The following is an 18,741-nucleotide window of genomic DNA, read 5'->3' on the forward strand; positions in this document are numbered from 1 at the left end:
GGCCGGGCCGGCTCCCCAGGCCCTCACCACGGGGGAAACGGGGGAACGGGAACGCGGGCGGTGAAACGTGAGGCCTTTGAGCCCGCCGGGCCGCAAACCTGTCAGTTTTCCTGCCAGGGGTTCAGGTCTGGCCGCCGAGTCCCCCTCTTGAGACAAAAGTGATTTTATTGTTCGATGATACTTCTAAAGGGGGAAAAAGCTTCCCAAAAAGCTTTCCAAAACCTTCCCAGTTTTTGGTTCATTTAAATACGCTCAGTTACATCTTCCTTTTGTTTCATTCAGTTTCACTAAACTTTAAACCACCAGGAGCCACAGGTTCATATGCCAGCCAGGCTGTGGGTACCACTTGTCAAGAAACAGCTTAAGTTTTACTTCTCATCTGATTTACCTAATGAATCAGCCTCCTCTCTCTGAAAGAGAGGAAGTTTTACTTTCAGTTTATGTTATGTATATTTCACGTTGACAGTGTACTGATCAGCAGTTTGGGATTTTCAGAAATTGCAGGTTGACTATCAAGAAATGAAGGTTAAGACGTTGTGTGCTGGACTGCGAAATCTTCTCCAAGGGCCGAGCTTCACTGTCAGATACTACTCTAAGCATAACCACCTACAAACAGTATGTCTTTATAGTAAAATAAAACCAAAAAAATGCCACATCCTGAACTGTTCAGGAAGTGCATGCACACGCAAGGCTGTGCCACCTGGAAGCATCCTGCCGTGGAGATTCTTTTCCTGCAAGGTATGCTGTTTTAAGTATAGACAACCACCTTGGCACATCTGTTAAGGAAGCCAGCCATATTTCTCAAATGTTAAGGAAACACGTTTTTCCTGAAGGGTTTGAAGCAGGGGGATAAGTACTAGGATGTTAGTTTTCTTCAAAGACATATCCTATAGATCAGCTTTGCTCTACTGTTCTGATGGAAAGCTGCATTTTGGTTTATTTTCCTGCTGCAGCAATTTTTAAAAGACTGGTATCTTCCAGAAAGATTCAGATGAAGCGTCACGAGAAAACTGCAGGGAAAGATCAGCTAGTGTAGAGGCAAACAGATGACACCAGACTTAACCAATGTGAGCTGGCTCAAAAAACCTTGACCTTTTCTGTGCTGACCAATAAGTCATGGTTTGCACTATATTAAATACTAAAATATTCTATGGCCTTTCATAATTGTATTAACTTGTGATAACCTATACTTTAGAAGCTAGTTCCATTTATTTCTGTAAGTAAATATTGTGTAAATTAGTGGCAATGTATCATGCACATGAAAATGGTCTGAAATAGTTGCAGGTCTTCTGTTCCTGTGTTTGTAATACAGAGTTTTCTGAAGGTATTATGAAAGCTTACTGCAGTATGACAGCCTATAAATCAATTTATATGCATAATGCATTAATGCTGTTTAAAAAGATTGGTGTTTTGGTTTATTTTATGTTAAACTCGTTTTCAGATGGATGTGTGTTTGTTCTAAAATTTTTTCAGGTAGACAGTGTTTCTTCAAAGGTGAACCAAAGATCATCTTGTTGTAACCCTCTTATTTCTAACCATGTCAACAGTTCCTAAGTCTGTGTCTGAAACGTAAAGAAGAGTTTCAAGGAAAACATACAAAGTTTTGATGGATGAGAATGTGTGGTTCTGTTTATTCATTGGCAGTTTACTAACACAGTTAGAAAAGCTGGTCTACAACACCATTCCAGAATACAAACAAGTGGTTTTTAACTGAAAGGAAGCTGTGCTTGTTTGCTTTGGAACAAATGTTTGCAGACTGTCTGTCACAGAGATCCTCTCCTACCCTCAAAATCTTTCTAGATGCCTTTTCTAGGTAACTTGTTTTCCCCCAGGCAGGGAAAATATATATATATATATACACTATATGTACCTACACTGGCGCTGTCAGCTCTATATAATATTTCCAAGTAAATACAATGGGAACTGTTGAAAACAAAAGGAGGAGAATCATCAAAAGATTCATAAAGTGTGGAAGTTGCCAAGTTAAGTTTTGGGTGCTAAAGTTTTACATAGTTACAAGGGGAGATGATACACGTACATGAAAAACTTTTTAAGTATCCAGAAAACATACTTGGCTCGGGCAGTTCCTGAGCTAAAATGGTTGAAGGCTGGGGGAATACGTGTTGGGAATATCATCTGTGCTTGTCCCCTTCTTCTGCTTCCTAAGTATCCATTTGTGGCCACTGTGAGGTTTTTGTTTGCTTGCTTCTGGTTTGGGGAATGGTGCTTTCTTACAGCAATTTTTCCAGTGACTGTGGTAGAACTGACAGATCCTGCAGTTTCTTTACCTTATCCAATGGCACAATTGCTCCAGAGCTTCTCTAAGGGCTTTCACAGTTCTTTGACTTGTGCTTCTGATTTGACATACTAGGCTAGAAGGACCATTGCTCTGAACCAGTAATGAACACTCATATGCTCTCCGGAATGATGGGGTTTACATTCATAGGGAGTTCAGTAACTGGAGCAGATAGTTACTCTTCTTTTCAAAGTCTACTCATAACATGCACAGTTTAGATCACATGCATTTGAAGACAAACCAGGAACAAACCATCAGTTCTTCATGCAACGTGAGGATGGGGTAAAAAGTATATGCTGCTTTTAAGTTTAGACACATTCACATAATACATTGAATGTTACAAAATGCTACTTTGTGTGATCTGTGCAGTGTTATATTCTGTAATATATGTTGTTAAGCTTATTATTTGATCAAACAAGATTTTACAGCAGACAAAAAGAAGTAGCATGGTGCTAGCAATTTTAACACATTTTTAACATTTTTACAAGACAAGACAGCTTTATTGGCAATGAGGTAGCAGTAGTCTGCCCATGGAAAACCAGATCTTTAAGCTTATTCCTCATAAAACCGTTGCAGAACCCGTATCAGTTAACTGCTTCACTTCATTCTGCGCCTTATGAGTGTTTATACTAACACTTTTGAGGAGGTGGAGCAAGAACCTGAACAAGCTGCTAGGACTCCTAGGGACAGAGGTGTGGGTAGCATTGTTATCTGGGAAAGGAATTGAGAAATGATACCCTTAAGACAAAAAAATTATGAGAAGACACCTCAGAAGGAAAAATAACCGAATTCCATCACAATTAAATAAAAACTAGTTCTAGAACAAGAACAAACACATTTACATATAATAAATTAAGAGCATACATGAATAGTACCCGGAATTTTGAAGTGAAGACCTCAATAAATGTGTCAAGTAAAGCATATTTGACAATGCCTCCAGGCAAGAGCAGGAAGAATTAAAAAGAAAAACTTATTCCAACTGTGGTTTTTCTTTTTAATGTCATGTACTATTGTAACAATGCAAAGTTGGTTTTGGGTCCGTAGCTCAGGAAATATCATTATTGCCTCAATATATTCATATTGGAGTACAGAATGTTGGCTTGTAGCCATTGTTGTGTTTCCTTACTTAGGAGGAAGGAACAAAAATCCCTTCCAAAAGGAAGCAAAATACATCCATAATAACATCAGAGCTTTTGTACAAGAATCTCCTGAAATCAGAGCAGGAAAACTGGAATGACATTTCAGCAAGATACAAAGCTATGACAAAAAGAATCAAAGAAAAATTGAAAGAATTGCACAAGTATGCATTCAATTCAGGAAGCCCAAAGGTAAGTGGCAAAAAATGCAAACATTTTTCATCACTGAGTACAAATCAAAGGCAGCGAAGCCATTCCTTCTATGAAATGGTGTTTTACTGGTTACTTTATGGTGGAAGTTTTGAGTGTTGAATATTTTAATAATTGTGGATAGTAACAGCATGTGTTTAGAACAGCTTGTATCTGTTACGATAGTGTATATACTGTAATTTCTCCGTAGGCAAAAGCAAGGAAAAATACAATAATCATCTGACTTTTGGTAAAGAATACAAGACACCGTGAGTTACAAGAGCAATTGCAGGTGATCTGAGCCTTTTGTTAAATTTAGAGCAGGTATAGGTAGCTTAAGTACCCTAAATTGCAAAGAACCTTTCTGGTGCATGCAATTCCTTCTTTAGCATCAATTATATCTGCTATATTCTGTCATTTGTGTGTGTTACAATTGTGTTCTACAGAACAATGATTGAATATAAGGATTCTAAGGAAATTGTCAAACTATATGTTGGACTTGAAACATGTTTGGTTTGTATTGAACAGATCAGGTTTGGAGAGAATGTGTACTTTGAAGAGAATGGCTGTGTATTTCTTTCAAAAGCAGATGATGGTAAGGCATTTCTCTTCCTAACATGGTACAATGTTAAAAATGTTGTATATATATCACTTAGTGTACTTTTCATACATTTAAGCTTAATTGCTCTGTTTCTTAAAATAACTAAACTAAAAATACTTTTATAAAATTTTTAATTATTGATTAATTCTAGAATCCTGAATCTGAAAAGGTGAGGTGAAGAGAGTTAGGGAATAGTATATATTGATGCTAAGGCAAGCTTTTGGAGAGGAAAGAGAGAAGTCATTTATTTTTAGAGCCCTAACTACTTTTTGAAAAAGGAAAAGCACATTCATGCTTTTTTACATCCAAGAGAGTGAGGGGGAGGAAATTACTAATTAGTAAAAACAGCAGATGCTTTAGGTATCTGAACTTTAAGATTTAATACATTTACTAGAAGCCACTATCTACACTTTTAAGATCTTAATAATAACTACAAGACTTTTTTTTTTTTTTTCTGGAACTGTCAGTTTTTGTTTATTTTACAAAGTGCATTTGCGAATATCTTGCAAGAGAAATACTTGGCGTTAATAAATTCTAGTAGTATGCTTGTGAATATTGCAGGCAGACTTGTTAAATACAGGCATTAACACCCACTGTTCATTTTGACAATGCCTAATTACAGAATTTTTTTGCTATCTCTATTTTTTTTATGTATTAGATGAAGGAAATGTTGACATTTTATTCAGTACTGAAGATCTTGGCTTTTCTGATGTCTTTATTCAACGGATCAGAATTTCACCAGATCAGAGATACATGGCTATCAGCTTAAAAAGTGAAAATTCTGAAGAGGCAACCTGCGTTATTATGAAACTTGGTAATTTTCCAGTCATGGAAAAAGTAATTTCAAATGTATTCAGTTTTGGTAAGTTGTTGATAAATATCTTGTGGATCACACCTGCTTTCAACACAGCATTTTTTTTAGTCTACAAATAGTATTAAAATATTTTAATAAAAATCAGGAAGAAACATTTTTAGATTTAATTGTTTCTTATTTAAGATTTCTTCCACACTGCACAATTATAAATTATCCAATGTGGGTGAGAGTGACTACTTTAATGATACAACTTTTCCTTCATTGTAAAAGCAAGCATTTATACATGTTTGAACAGTCGTGCATATCATTCTTTTTATTTAATCCAATAGGCTTCTTTAAAAAATTACTTACATAACTATTTGCAATGTAAAGATCTTTTTGAGAAACATTCTACTTATGAAACCCTTACAGCTGCAGCGGAAGTCACCGATAGCTGTAGGCACTTGGCTTCGCTGAGAAGTGTGCAGGTGCTGCCTGCTATTAAGTACTGGCTGGAATTGCAACTGGACTCTAGGATGTGTGTCACAATTCAGAGCCCAGAGAAGTCAGTCAGGCCTGGAGTCAGTTCTTTCAGAATAGATGACAGAGCTTTACATTGCTGTTAAAATAAGCAGAGGTAAACTGAAATGAATGGGAAATCTTTCCACTTTTATAGTACGTTAAAGAATATAGCAAAAAGAGTGCAATGGTGTGTATACAAGCTACACATCTTGTATTTTGGATTATGCTGTTAGATGTCATCAAGTATATATACTACAGTAAGCAATTTGCTTGGGCAGGGCAAGAATTTAAAACTCTAGGTAAAAGTTGCTAGTTACAGAACTTGAGAGCAGCAAGAATTTAATGTTGTGTTTGCACAATTGAAGTTTAAAATGCCTGTTGAAAACCAGGCCTGAAATTTGCCAGTGACATTCTTCACTATACTTGATTAGAACATCTATCTGGGTTTGTCTGGAAGAATCAGTACATTTAAGAAACCAACTCCCTGTTGCCTACGTGGGTGTGACAGATTATGGCAGGTTTTAATAAGAGTACAAAAAGTGACTGTTAGAATGGTAGAGATTACACCTGTTTTGTAAACTTACTCAGGTGTAAGTGAGGTACAGAGGTATCATGAAATACAGAGGTCCCTCAATTGTGAGCAAGACAGGTCTTATCACCACTTGCAAAGTACATGCTTGTATTGCATGATAAGCAATAGCAGGCAGACAAATAAAAAGTTCTTGAAAACTTACATCTGTGGTTTTTTAAATGGTAGGCTGTAGAAGAACTTGGATTTCCCTTCTGAAGGCTTGTCTTCTTACTGAATCCTCAGCTGCCTGTACACTTTGGAGCCACATTGCTGTTCAGATAGCAAATCATAGAATGGTATGGGTTGGAAGGGACTTTAAAGATCATCTAGTTCCAACCCCCCTGCCACGAGCAGGGACACCTTCCACTAGACCAGGTTGCTCAAAGCCTCATCCAACCTGGCCTTAAACACTTCCAGGGAGGAGCATCCACAAGTTCCCTGGGCAACCTGGTCCAGTGTCTCACCACCCTTACAGGAAAGAATTTCTTCCTAATACCTAATCTAAATCTACCCTCTTTCAGCTTAAACCCATTACCCCTTGTTTGCATTACTTCAGTGTGGTACTTCCTTGGGTTTTGTACTGAAAATCTATGCATAAGACAGCATACAATAACTTTTTAAAGCACTTATATTAAACATCATTCCAGTGGCTGTAGGAGCAGCAGAGAAAGCAGTAATTTGGCTGGATCAGTCAAATTAGTAAACTTCAGAATAGCATAGCAAATATTCCTGTATTCCTGTATTCGTTTCTAGTGTTGGTGAACACATATACAAGCATAGAAAAATGGAGAATTTTTATGTCAGCAGTACCCATGGAGCACATGCATCATCTCTATTCTCTACATGGTTTGCATGCAGTCACATGCAGCAGTTCAGGGCTCATACTCTTTATTATCTTGCTGACTCCCTGTAAACCTCTGTTTCTCTGCTCAGTTTTAAACAGCCACACATTTTCTATTTTCCTGTAACCTCCAGAACCCCCACAGGGTTAAGAGCTTCCTCTTCCTGGGCCCTGGAATATTGTCCTCTGCTCTTTTTTTTAAAAAAAAAATAAAAAAACAACCCAAGATTCTTGTTCTGTGGGATTCAGAGGAAACATGGAAAAATCTTTTTGTGACTTACCTTACTTACGCCTCTGGGACGTAGAAGTGCTCTCCTCAGTTCCACGTTGGCTGCAACCCACCTTTTTCAGCATTGAGTCCAGTGTTCATGGAGCTTCATTTTTTTCTCAGCAATAGTATATACTGTTCCAAATTTGATATGCATTTATCTTTTTTTCCAGAATGGGCTACAGATGATGTTCTGTATTACACAAGTCAGAAGAACCTTAAATGCCAGAATGTGTTTATGACCACTTTCACTAATCAGAAACATACTAAGTTAGTTTATACAGAACAAGATGCAAGGTAATACTTACCTAAAATAAAACAAGTCCTTTACGTATTCTAGAGTATTTTATATGTAAAATATAAATGGTTTGGCAAACAAATTCTTCCGTATCATATTTCAAATGGTAAAAGGCATTTTTAAGTTGTGTTCTGCTGTCAGTAGTGCCTTATGCAGTATGAGAACGTGCTCTGTTCTCCTCTTGATATGTGATCAACAAAGATTTAACTTTCCTCTCTTACCTCAGGAGTTCAGCTGAGTTTATAAATGTCAAGGTCAGTCTCAGGTCAGAGTGTCCTTTAATGAATGTGTGACAGTTTCATACAGGGTAAATCAGACTGTGGATTTCATTTTGTTTTCTCTGCTATTGATGTCTGATACATCTTTTAAAAACCATAGAAGTTCAGGCTAATCCTTGCTCTGGGTAATGGATGAGTAAAATCATTACAGCATTCCCAGAGATAGAACTATTGTTGACTGAATACCCTCTCAATAACCTTTCTTTAAGCAATGGTTTAGGAAGACAAGAAGGCTCTTGCTAAATTGAGTGCAGAACTAGTTTTTCAGCCATGTAGCATGTGGTAGATTTGTACAGCATTCCATAAATGTTTGTGATTATTCTTAATTCAAGTTACATATTCAGTAAAGAAATTTCAATTATGCCTCCATCTGAAAAAACAGAAAAAATTCTGCAATTGAGATGAAGTAAATAAGATCCTTTTGTTCCAGCTGTATTTGATGCATACTTCTGGCAAATCAAGTTGCACTGACCTGACACTTCCCTACAGGGAAACTGTTGGCATAACTCTGAAGGTCATAGTCATTATAGTAAATCTACTAGAAACTTACTCTAAAGGTTCATGTGCTTTTGCAGCTCATAACTGAACTCACTTGTTCATCAGAGATGGCAAGACATTCTTTTGTATTGCCATTGAGCAGTTCCATTCTGCATCTCGCCAGCTCTTTTAGGTGCAATCAAATATATTTTTTTTTTAGAAGCTGAAAATTTCTTGACTTCCGTAAAAAAAGCTACAAAAACAACAGAAAAATTTGTAATATCAAGGTGGGAGTCCCTGGGTAGAAGTATAACCTGCATTTCAGCTTGACTCTTTTAGAGGTAAGGTCAGCAGAGCCTGAACTGTTGGAATCTCTACTGAATGCAGTGCCGTGCTCAGTAGAGATTGCCAAATTTGTGTGTATTCGAGATGCAGGAGGCTGATTCCTTGCAGACTTTAGATCCCCCTCTGTGCCTGTCCTCCTAAAGATGTCAAGAGAGTGCAATTAGAAAAAACAATAGTACAAAAAAAAATTTGAGTTCCTCCACCTGCAAATAATTAAAAGGCAGTGAAAAATGCTATCTATCTAAATCACCCTTTCCTTCACCAAATATTTTGAAGTCTAAAGGGATCATTATTGCAATCATGTATCTGATCTGTGTAATGCAGATTATGGTACTCAGCCCTGCAGTTTTTGATGAAATCTTCTGGATCTTTGTGTTGGACATAGTTTTGCTCTTAGAGACATCCAGTCTTAAAGATTCAAAATGGCAAAGAAACTGCTATGTCCCAGGATGTGACATTTCAGTTAATTAGGATGACTCACTAGAAATTTGAATTTGAATTTCAGCCTGAACTCATCTAATTTTAGCATCCAGCCACTGGTTATCATTCTGCTTTCTGCTTCTAGATTTTAGAAGCATTTAAAACCAGTAGATAGTTCTAAAACCAGTTCCTCGTTTCCAGCTTTATCACTGCAACACTGTCTGTCTTTTTTTTTTTTTTTTTTTCTCCAAATAATCTCTTTTGTCTTACTTGCTTCAGACAGTTAGGTCAGTAACACTTAGGCTTTTTATCAGTTTATCTTTATAATAGCTCCTACTTTTGTTGCTGCTTTTCCTACATGATGTTCTTTATTAAATTTCATTATCCATTGTTACATCTTTTAAAAAACAGGGTTACAAGCTCAATAAAAAGTTGTACATTTTTCCTGAATTTTAGAGAATGCGCTTCCAGTCTATCTCAGTGATAGAAAAACCTGGATTCACTTGGGCAACAACTGAACTGCTTTCCTTGCAGATTCCAGGTTCCACACACAAGATTGTGGGTTTTTGAGTCCCAGGATAAATGCAGCAGGAGTGAGTTTGGGAACCAAATAGTCTGGAACTTTGCCAGCCTACTTATAGGCATGCTGTTTCTTACCCTGCAGATGGAAGCCCATGATTCTGAAACAATGGGTGTATTTTTAAAATACTAATCAAGTTTAAGCTTCCTTTTTTTTTTTTTTTTTAATTATTCCTGATAGATTCTTTGTGGACCTGTATTGCACAAAAGATAGGCGCTTCCTCACTATCAACAGCAACAGCAAGACAACCTCTGAAGTTTGGCTGGTTGACTGTAGACATCCTTTTAAGTTACCCGCTCTTGTACAAGCACGAACAAAAGGGGTCATTTACCACGTTGAGCACAGAAATGATGAGTTATATATTCTCACTACCTATGGAGAACCTGGAGAATATAAGGTAATTTTAACTGATAATAAGATTCATAGGATTAATTCAGATATCTGTTGCAGATAATATAGAAATAGTAAGGCTGGCTTTTAATTCTGTGCTTCACAGCTTACTGAAATAATTCCAGAGAATTAGAGAGCTGCATGGATTGAAAGACTGAGAGTAGTATGTGGAATCTCACCTATAGCATGCCAATTTGATTCCAGCTCCTTTGGCAACATCAGGAAATGAGTGTGCTTTAACAGTCATTTCCCCTCTATTAAAATTTAAGTTGGTGATCTCAGTCTGTATAACCAAACCACCTACAGTTCTGCTGGCCACACTGAAAGCATTTATTGCATGAAAATCTTCTATAGATTAATCTATGTGAATTGAACTTACTTTTCCATATGTTACCAAATTGTTCTTCCATTCTGCCCAAGTCAAGGGAGTTTAAAAAGTACCAGTTCTACTCAGGCAAAACCCTCCAATGCAAACCAGTATTTTTTTGCAATAAAAATGTTGCAGGAGATCACCTGTATCTCTGTACATCTCATTTCTAACTCTTTCTGCATCTTACTAAAGCGAGGTTGTTTTTTGTTTTTATAGTTGATGAAGGCACCAGTAGCTTCCAGTGGTATGGAGAACTGGCAGTTAGTTTATGCAGTGGAAGAGAAAACCAAGCTAGTAGACTTGGAGATGTTCAGTGATCACTGTATTTTGTTCCTGAAGAATGCTGGTTATCTTTACTTAAGTGTGATTTCTTTTGTTTCATATTCAGTTCAGTCAATAAAGGTAAGTTTTAGTTTGGCTTAAGCAGCATAATATTTTTCCAGCACCTTTTTTTTTTTTTAACATAACACTATAATGAAAGCAAAATAAATTCCAAGAGTAGAAGTGGTTTGGAAATTATAATACTGCTAAGTTTGTCATTGTGAGTAATTGTATTACCTGTAGGTGCTCTTCAGGATTTCATATGGTGGCTTACTGTATCACTCAGAAAGGTAAAGAGCAGCTATCTTATCTGTTAGGTCTTTCTTCAACTCATTACTGTCAAGCTCTTTACAATACAGCACATTTCTAATGTAAAATAGGACTTGATTCCCTAAACACTCTTCTTGGTTTTACTGAGCATATTTTTGGTTACACTCATCAGCGTGTGCAAGGAAAGAAGCCTGGCCCTCCCAGAGAAGAAAGATTAGAACATTCAGAAGACAAATATGGACACTGTCCCATAATAAATGAGAAGAGTTGATACTGCAGTACAATTTGTGCAAAGTATTTCTTCCCTTCTCTAGATGTTGCTAAATACTTGTGGATTAAAAACAAAGTGACTCAATTCAAAACCATGATTTCTGGAGACCATTCAGATGAAATATTTAATTGATTTGTTTGCCTGAAAAATACAATCTGAAGAACTTGCAAGTTTATTGTGCCAAGCTACCAATACTGCATTCTATAAAACTGCTACAGAAAAAGGCTTTCAGCAAAGTACACTGTATGGTCTCTGAAACCTTTCATTTTTTAAAATGGTCCTAGTTTATTTATTCAGGAAGGGTTTGCAGTTACTCCAGAGAACTTGGACTTTTGCTGCCATTTCAGAAGTCTCCAGCAACCTAACCCAAGTAAGCAGTGGCCTGGCAGAGGGTTTGACTATGTCCCTGCTGCTCTCAAAGAATGAATCTTGATTTCTTTTATTCTTAGCAGAGTTAAAAATCTTAAATATAATAGCAGTAAGTGTCTGAGGGTGAATGTGCCAGGAAAAGGTTTTGTTCTTCACAATGGCTGGCACTAGGAATGAAGTTAAGAGGCAGGGGTTTTCAGTGGCTTAGCATTACTGAGCAAAAGCATAACAACTGACACAGACTTGGCTTTATAACATGTTGAAGTAGAACTGGAAATCAGAGAGGAAATAAGATCTAAAAAATAAAAACAATGCAGAATAATTTCAAAGAATGTTTTAAACTTAAAAAAAAAATCTGCACTAATGCCCATTTTAAACTGAATTTGCATTTATTTTTCCTTTTTTATTTCATTGTTGAGCTTCATCCAATGGCCTTAAGGGAAAAGTTTGGCAAAGTCTTTCATTTTGACTCTTTCATTACTGAATTTAAAAGAAATGCAGATTGTGCTACATACAAACTGAAGATAATTATCTTGATACTAAAAATCTTTTCCTCTGAAGGACACACTAGGCAAAATTTACAGAAGCGGTATAAGGGTCTCACTTGAAATGCCGTGTTTTCTCAGCTACCTACGTGGGCCTGTGAATTTGAATTGGAATCTCATCCTGAACATACCACCAGCACTTGCTATTTTCAGCTCACCTCTCCAGTACACCCCCCTAAGCGTTTTGCATATTCATTTGAAGAAAATAATCTCATTGAACATGCTGTGCAAGAGGTACCAATTATAACGAATTGTCACACTACACGTTTACTAGCTAAAAGCAAGGTAAGATTTTTCAGTTCTTTTCCCATTCCCTTTATTCTTCCCTTCCTCCCCACCCATTTAAAGAAAATGCATTTGGCAGGGAACAGAGATTAAAAAAAAAATATGTAAAGAGCAGTTGGTGCTGTAGTTACTAAACAGTGGGTGTTTTCTTCAGTGCTTTAGAGAGGAATAAGAAAGAGTCGTGATAAGAATTTTTTTTTCCATTAACCTGGGCATGCTAGAGGAGATAACAGTACACGATGAGTCAAGAATCTTAGTACAGTATAACTTAGAATTGCTAGTTGATTTATGGTATCATACTGTCCATGATAAATGAAAAAGATGCCAGCTGTTGAAAAGAACACCTCACAACCAGCTGCACAGTGTAGATCAAGAAAGGAAAGTTTTAACAGCCTGAGTTGAAAAAATTGGAGATGTTAATAAAGAGTTTGTGCTGCAGTAAGTGGTAAACTATTTTGTTAATAATAGATATTCTTGGGGTTAAAGGAGGAAAGGAAGACTTGGGTGGTTTGGTAGCTTAAAAACTCCTCAGGTGTTGCACTTAAATGAATTTTATATTCTGCATCTATAAGCCTACACAGCAGAGGTTCAGTCTCTTGCTTTATTTTTCAAGAGTGCTTTGTACATTCTAAGTGAAAAAAATTACTGTAATCAAAAAACCACATTTTAAAATAAATAATTGAAGTTTTCATTGCCATGTGTCATTGAGATTTCTGAAATGTCCTTTATTGTAAAATACTCCTTCATTTCCAGGATGAAACTTTGGTGCCAATTACAGTTTTTCATAATATGAATTCTAAAGAGCTACACAGGAAACCACTTCTGATTCATGTATATGGAGCTTATGGCATAGATTTGAACATGAGCTTTAAAGAAGAGAAGCTGATGTTAATTGAAGAGGGTTGGATATTAGCATATTGCCATGTTAGGTAAGTTAAATATAAAATGAAATTAAGATTTTAATCTGTGGGATATACAGATATTTCTTGATGTGCAACTGAAGGGGTACAAAAATAACTTTTTCATGTAGCTATACCTAATTCTTCATGCCTTTCACTTCCATCTCTTTTATAGATTTTTTTTTAAAGTGGTTTTTAACAACAACAACAAAAAATCTCAGGAAAAAGAAATTATACTTTTAAGACCACATACTGCATTTACGTTTCTTAAATCAACAGGATGGTTGTATGTAACTTTTAATCTTTTGAAGTCTGATTACTCCTTGTTTCGTCTTTGCTCAAGAAAAATTTTGATAGCATGTCCAAATTGCAATGACATGCTACCTCCCTCTCTTTCCGAGGGCATTGTGTACTAATGTTCAGTCTGCGTCTTCTGAAAGCCATTTGCCTTCTACAGCAACAACTAAGCATTTAACCTGCATCCCTTGTTCTTTTATTGGCTAAATTTTCTGTCTCCAGTTTAGCTACAAATTTACTAGTTTTATAAAACCACCACGTACAATAGGCTTCACATTTCCACTGAGATAGTAATTCAGGAGGTAAAGAAGGTAACAAAAGAACCCCCCCCTTTAGGAAGGGGAAGAAAGGGGGAGAATGAGCAACTGTCTGAAATACCAGTTCCAAAACAAATTCAGCATACAAATATATTCAGTCTGCTAATGCAGTGGCAAGCATTGTGCTGTTCTTCCTCCCACCCCTCTAAGTACATTAAGATGCAAGTCAGTCCTAGATGGATTATTCATCCAAAGATGAAGTATTTTTTGCAGACTAATGAGTTAACTTTAAACTCGAAACCTGAATAAGTAAACTTCAGGTGGCTTAGAACCAAAATTGTAGTTGCATGAAAATGAATATAAATACATTTTTAAATTATGTGAGTTTTCCAAAATTTAACATTTTGAGTAGTATTTGGAATTCACAAACTAGGAGAAAAAAGAAACTTTCTAACAGTCACAAATTTTAAGCTACATAGAAGGCATCTTGAGCATCTCAGTGCAGACCTGAAAAAAATACTGTTTTAATGTTTTTAATAAATGCTAGTGTTAGTGATAAGTACTGAAAATCTTTCAGTTATCTTTTTAGTAGTTTTCTGTATAAAGAGATAATAGTAGTGTCTGATCTTGTATTGCCTACAATTCCAGTGTCATTTTCTGAAGTGCTTTTCCTGTGAGCTCCAGGACAGAAGCACACAAGGCCACAGAGTGCCCTCATGCAGTTAGGATTGTCACCAATCATCATGCACAGATTTTTTTTCATTTACACGTGTGTATTTTAGCCATGAAGGACAGGAATAGAGAAAAGAAGAGTTAATTGGGAAGGCAAACTATGGGTTTGCAGTTCTGTGGCTGCTGCTGTCCTTTCATTATCTGAAGCTTTGCCATGTAATGTTTTCCAAAGAGACTCTAACTTGAATTGCTTCAAATTTCAGGGGCGGAGGAGAGCTGGGCCTTAGGTGGCACAGAGATGGATGTCAGTATAATAAACAGAAAGGTCTCCATGACCTTAAGGCTTGCATCATGCTGCTGCACGAACTAGGATTTTCTCAGCCAAAATACACAGCACTAGCTGCTGCCAGTGCAGGAGGAGTTCTTGCAGGAGCCCTGTGCAACACTGATCCAGAACTTATCAGAGCCATGGTTTTACAGGTGAGGTGCTGCAGACCTTTTACCGATTATGACATTAAACTCTTATTTTCTATTTCATTCTACCAGTTTCAGAATTGGAAACATTCCAATTCAGAATTCACGTTCCTCATTTGTTTGAGAAAACCTGGACCTAGGATTTGAGGTTCTGTGTCCTATTTGCCAATTCTTTTTTTTTTTTAATAACTTCTAAGGCTCCTTTCGTAGATGTTCTAAATACAATGATGAAAACTCATCTCCCACTGACAATTGAAGAACAGGAAGAATGGGGAAATCCATTAGCAGATGAAAAATGTATGAAGTATATCAAAAGCTATTGTCCATACCAGAATATTAAGACACAGGTAAAACTGCTTTCTGTGCGGAACACTGAAGTAATAAAATGTAGCGGTTTATAAGAAAACAAAAAGCAGATAACTGGAATTTTTTAAAAAGTCTATTTTACCTTTTCAGTGCTTTAAACTGCAGTATTTAGTATTGTCTTAGCTGCTGCTTTGTGTTAAAGTGAATCATCAATACAAATATAAACTATTTCAGTAATAATCTTAGCAATATTTGGAGTCATAAGTGATTACTGAAATTAACCAAACGCCTTGTCCTAAAGAATAAATAGCTTTCAAAAACTATTGTTGTTATAGGACAGATAGAAAGTAATAGATTATTCTATTGCATAACAAACATTAACATGTAAAATACCTTCTCCTTATGTGGGGGGTTTCTGTTCTACTGGGTTTTACAGAGTTTGTCACAGGAGGAAGGAGGTGTTTTCCACTGATTAAATACCTTTTCAGAGGCAAACAATTAAATGGAAAAGGAGCTATAACTTTGACATCGTCATCTCAGAGGAGATCTTTCTTTATCTGAAGTAATGTGTGAGCTGTGTTGCATAGCTTCATTAAGTAAAATCTTACTGTATAAAGCAACTACTTTTTATGTGTAGAAAGACTGCAAAAGTAAACCTCAACTACTGTTCTAAGGAGAACGGTTCCATGATTACTACCTCCCTTTTTTTGTAATCATCAGCAAGCAGACATGTGTCAGACTTTTACTAGTGGGGAGAGGATGTTTTTTATTACCTTTTGCAAGTAAGTGATCCCATAATATGAAGTAATTTTTCAGACCAAAGTACTTTTTGCAGTTAGAAGGATAGAAGTGCTTTTTTAAGAGCAAGTAATTATGCAAGAGATGTGTTTCCAGATAAACCATAACAAGTAGTATAGTAAGATAAATAGAGAAGAATGTGACAACTGATTATTCTCGTAAAGTAACAAGTCTTTAACTGGTTTTGTTTTTTAATCTCAGTGTTATCCTTCAGTTTTTATTACGGCATATGAAGATGATCAGCGGATACCACTAATAGGAGTTTTACAGTATGTTCAGAAACTTAGGGAGGCTGCACTAGATCATGCCAGCAGAACAAGTAAGCAAGGTAAGAATAAGAATATTACAGATGCATGGAGGTAACTAAACCAGAATATTAGTAGTCATGTAATTAAACACCGTAGAGATTGACTCCTCCTTAAATACATTCACATGTACAATATGATCCAGTATCCAAAGCTCTGAAGTAATGTCCATTATCCGCAAAGATGAGATGTGCGGTCATACTGACAAAGAGATAAGCCTCAGCTTCTAAGATGCACTCTCCAGAGCCTTAAGAAGGACCACGTACCTCTGTATTGTGGACCTTCCTGCAAACAGTCAAACCCATAGGTGTTAAATACCAATAGTGACAAACCACAGCAGGCTTGGGAAACCCTCTGAGATTAAAAAAAAAATAAAGCCTGGCAGAATATGAGTTGGGCTTATTCTTTCCTGGGCCGCAACATACAGCAGCGGTTGGACAGGGCTCAGTGAACCCACACCGGCTATTCCAGCTATTGAGATGGTCAGACTGCAGTTCTCAACAACACATGGATAAAAATCTTATTCTTGCTGCTCTATTAAAACCTGCTTTTCCCAGTTTGCTAAAACTGCAGGTGTTAGTCCTACTTAGAATGACAACAATGCCAAGGCATAGCTGCTTTTATACCTGGAACTTAACACTAGCTTTGGGACTGTTTCCAGCAAAAGGTACATTCAAGCCTTATTATTTTCTAGTACCATCTAATCTGGGGAGAGGCTTTTACTGTCAGTACCAAAATAGATCTTGAATTAGCTTTTCTAAATTTCATTATGCCCCTTCTCTGCTAGCAGCACAACTGCAGTGGTTGAGAAAGGATAGCAGGCGCTGCAATTGCTGTTGCAGTCTTTACTCAGAAAGAAAAAAGCACGTCTTTCCAAAAAGACTCAGAGAGAGAAGAAACATGCTAAATAAACATTCTTCAAATATGTAGTTAAGACAAATACAAGTAGTTCATCCAGCAACCCCCATAAGATTTTTTTATTATTATTTTTAAAGAATAACAGAAATTGTCAGGACAGAAGGCAGAATTATCTGTCCCTAAACAACTCACATCCCCACTTACCTGTTTTCCTTGTTCATTCAATGTCAAGTGATTGCTAGCTTTATTGTTCCAGGAAATTGGATCCCTAATATTATCTTAGACATCCAGGCAACTGGCAGTCATTGTGATTCATCTTGGGAGGATTCACTGAATGAGGTATGTTCCCTTTATTGCACACATCCATAACAGGTTGAAGGGAAGCATCCCCTTGATTGATACTTCAACCTTAGTAGTTCATGCAGTCACTGAATGTACATTTAAAAGAGTACAGTAAGTAACTATTAAAAGAAAAAAAACAACAAACTGCTGGAATTAAGGTTGTTCTTGCAACCTTTTATGCATATTGCAAGAGCAACTACAGGTTTTATATATGTAAAATTTATAAAAAATTTTATAAAATATGTAAAAAAGAGATAGTGACAGAGCCAGACTGAGCTTCATTGTGCCTTAAGCCTCAAAATAGTATTAAACTCCCACTGTAACGTGCTGAGAGCTTTGAATGAAAGGTTCTAAGTTTTGCAAAATATTGTTCTGGCAGGAAGAGTCTTGCACTGTAGAGTATTAAGTGCTTAAAACTGTCATACTGGCTATTTACTTCCATCTTCCTCATGAGTAAAACATATATGACAGGTTTGATCTTTTCATTTTGAATTGCATGATCTGTATAATCAAAGGACTACAATTAGGTTTCAACATTTTGCACTTTCTGTGAGCATACAGGCTAAAAGCAACATGCTGCCAAGACCCACCATATTGTCACCGATGTCTCAGACTATCACAGTTGGATCCAGATTTATTACTGTTAATTTTAACAAAGCAAATGTTATTTGGTTATTGTGGCAGTTATTCCCAAAATTAATTCTTTCAGGAAAAGCCTCATTCTGGCAAGGTACTGCTTAGCACTGGCATGGGAAAGGAAGGCGATTAGGACAGCTGTACAAGAACCTGAAGGTTTATAGTGCAAAGAATTCTTTTTATTTTGCAATAAAATATTTTCATTATTTTAGGTTGCAAGACACCTTGCTTTTCTGAACAAAGAACTGGAGGAAGTATGCCATCTCCAACGTGATATCAAATCCTGCAAATAGCTAATAAACACATTGACCGCCTGAAGAACTGCAGGTCGGGTTTTTATTTGTATGAAAAGCAAACACCTTCTCCAGAGGATCTCTCCTCTTGGATCTCTGCTTTATGGGCATAAGCAGACAAGAAATTCAAAGACAAAGTTGGGCATGGCATTGGCTTACCAAATACAC

General features: G+C 36.6%; 1 protein-coding gene across 1 annotated transcript; it reads left to right on the top strand.

Moving 5' to 3' along the window:
* Window positions 1-509: 509 nt before the first annotated feature.
* Window positions 510-18,573, top strand: PREPL (prolyl endopeptidase like). Its single transcript, XM_029086796.1, has 14 exons — window positions 510-738; window positions 3,430-3,624; window positions 4,150-4,216; window positions 4,881-5,084; window positions 7,391-7,514; window positions 9,796-10,012; window positions 10,592-10,777; window positions 12,233-12,436; window positions 13,190-13,365; window positions 14,825-15,041; window positions 15,233-15,382; window positions 16,341-16,467; window positions 17,559-17,641; window positions 18,493-18,573. The coding sequence occupies exons 1-14, from the start codon at window positions 520-522 to the stop codon at window positions 18,571-18,573; spliced, it is 2,250 nt and encodes a 749-aa protein (XP_028942629.1). The 5' UTR covers window positions 510-519.
* The last annotated feature ends 168 nt before the right edge of the window (window positions 18,574-18,741 follow it).

Source organism: Antrostomus carolinensis, unplaced genomic scaffold (assembly GCF_000700745.2).
Source record: "Antrostomus carolinensis isolate BGI_N321 unplaced genomic scaffold, ASM70074v2 scaffold1939, whole genome shotgun sequence".
NCBI lineage: Eukaryota > Metazoa > Chordata > Aves > Caprimulgiformes > Caprimulgidae > Antrostomus > Antrostomus carolinensis.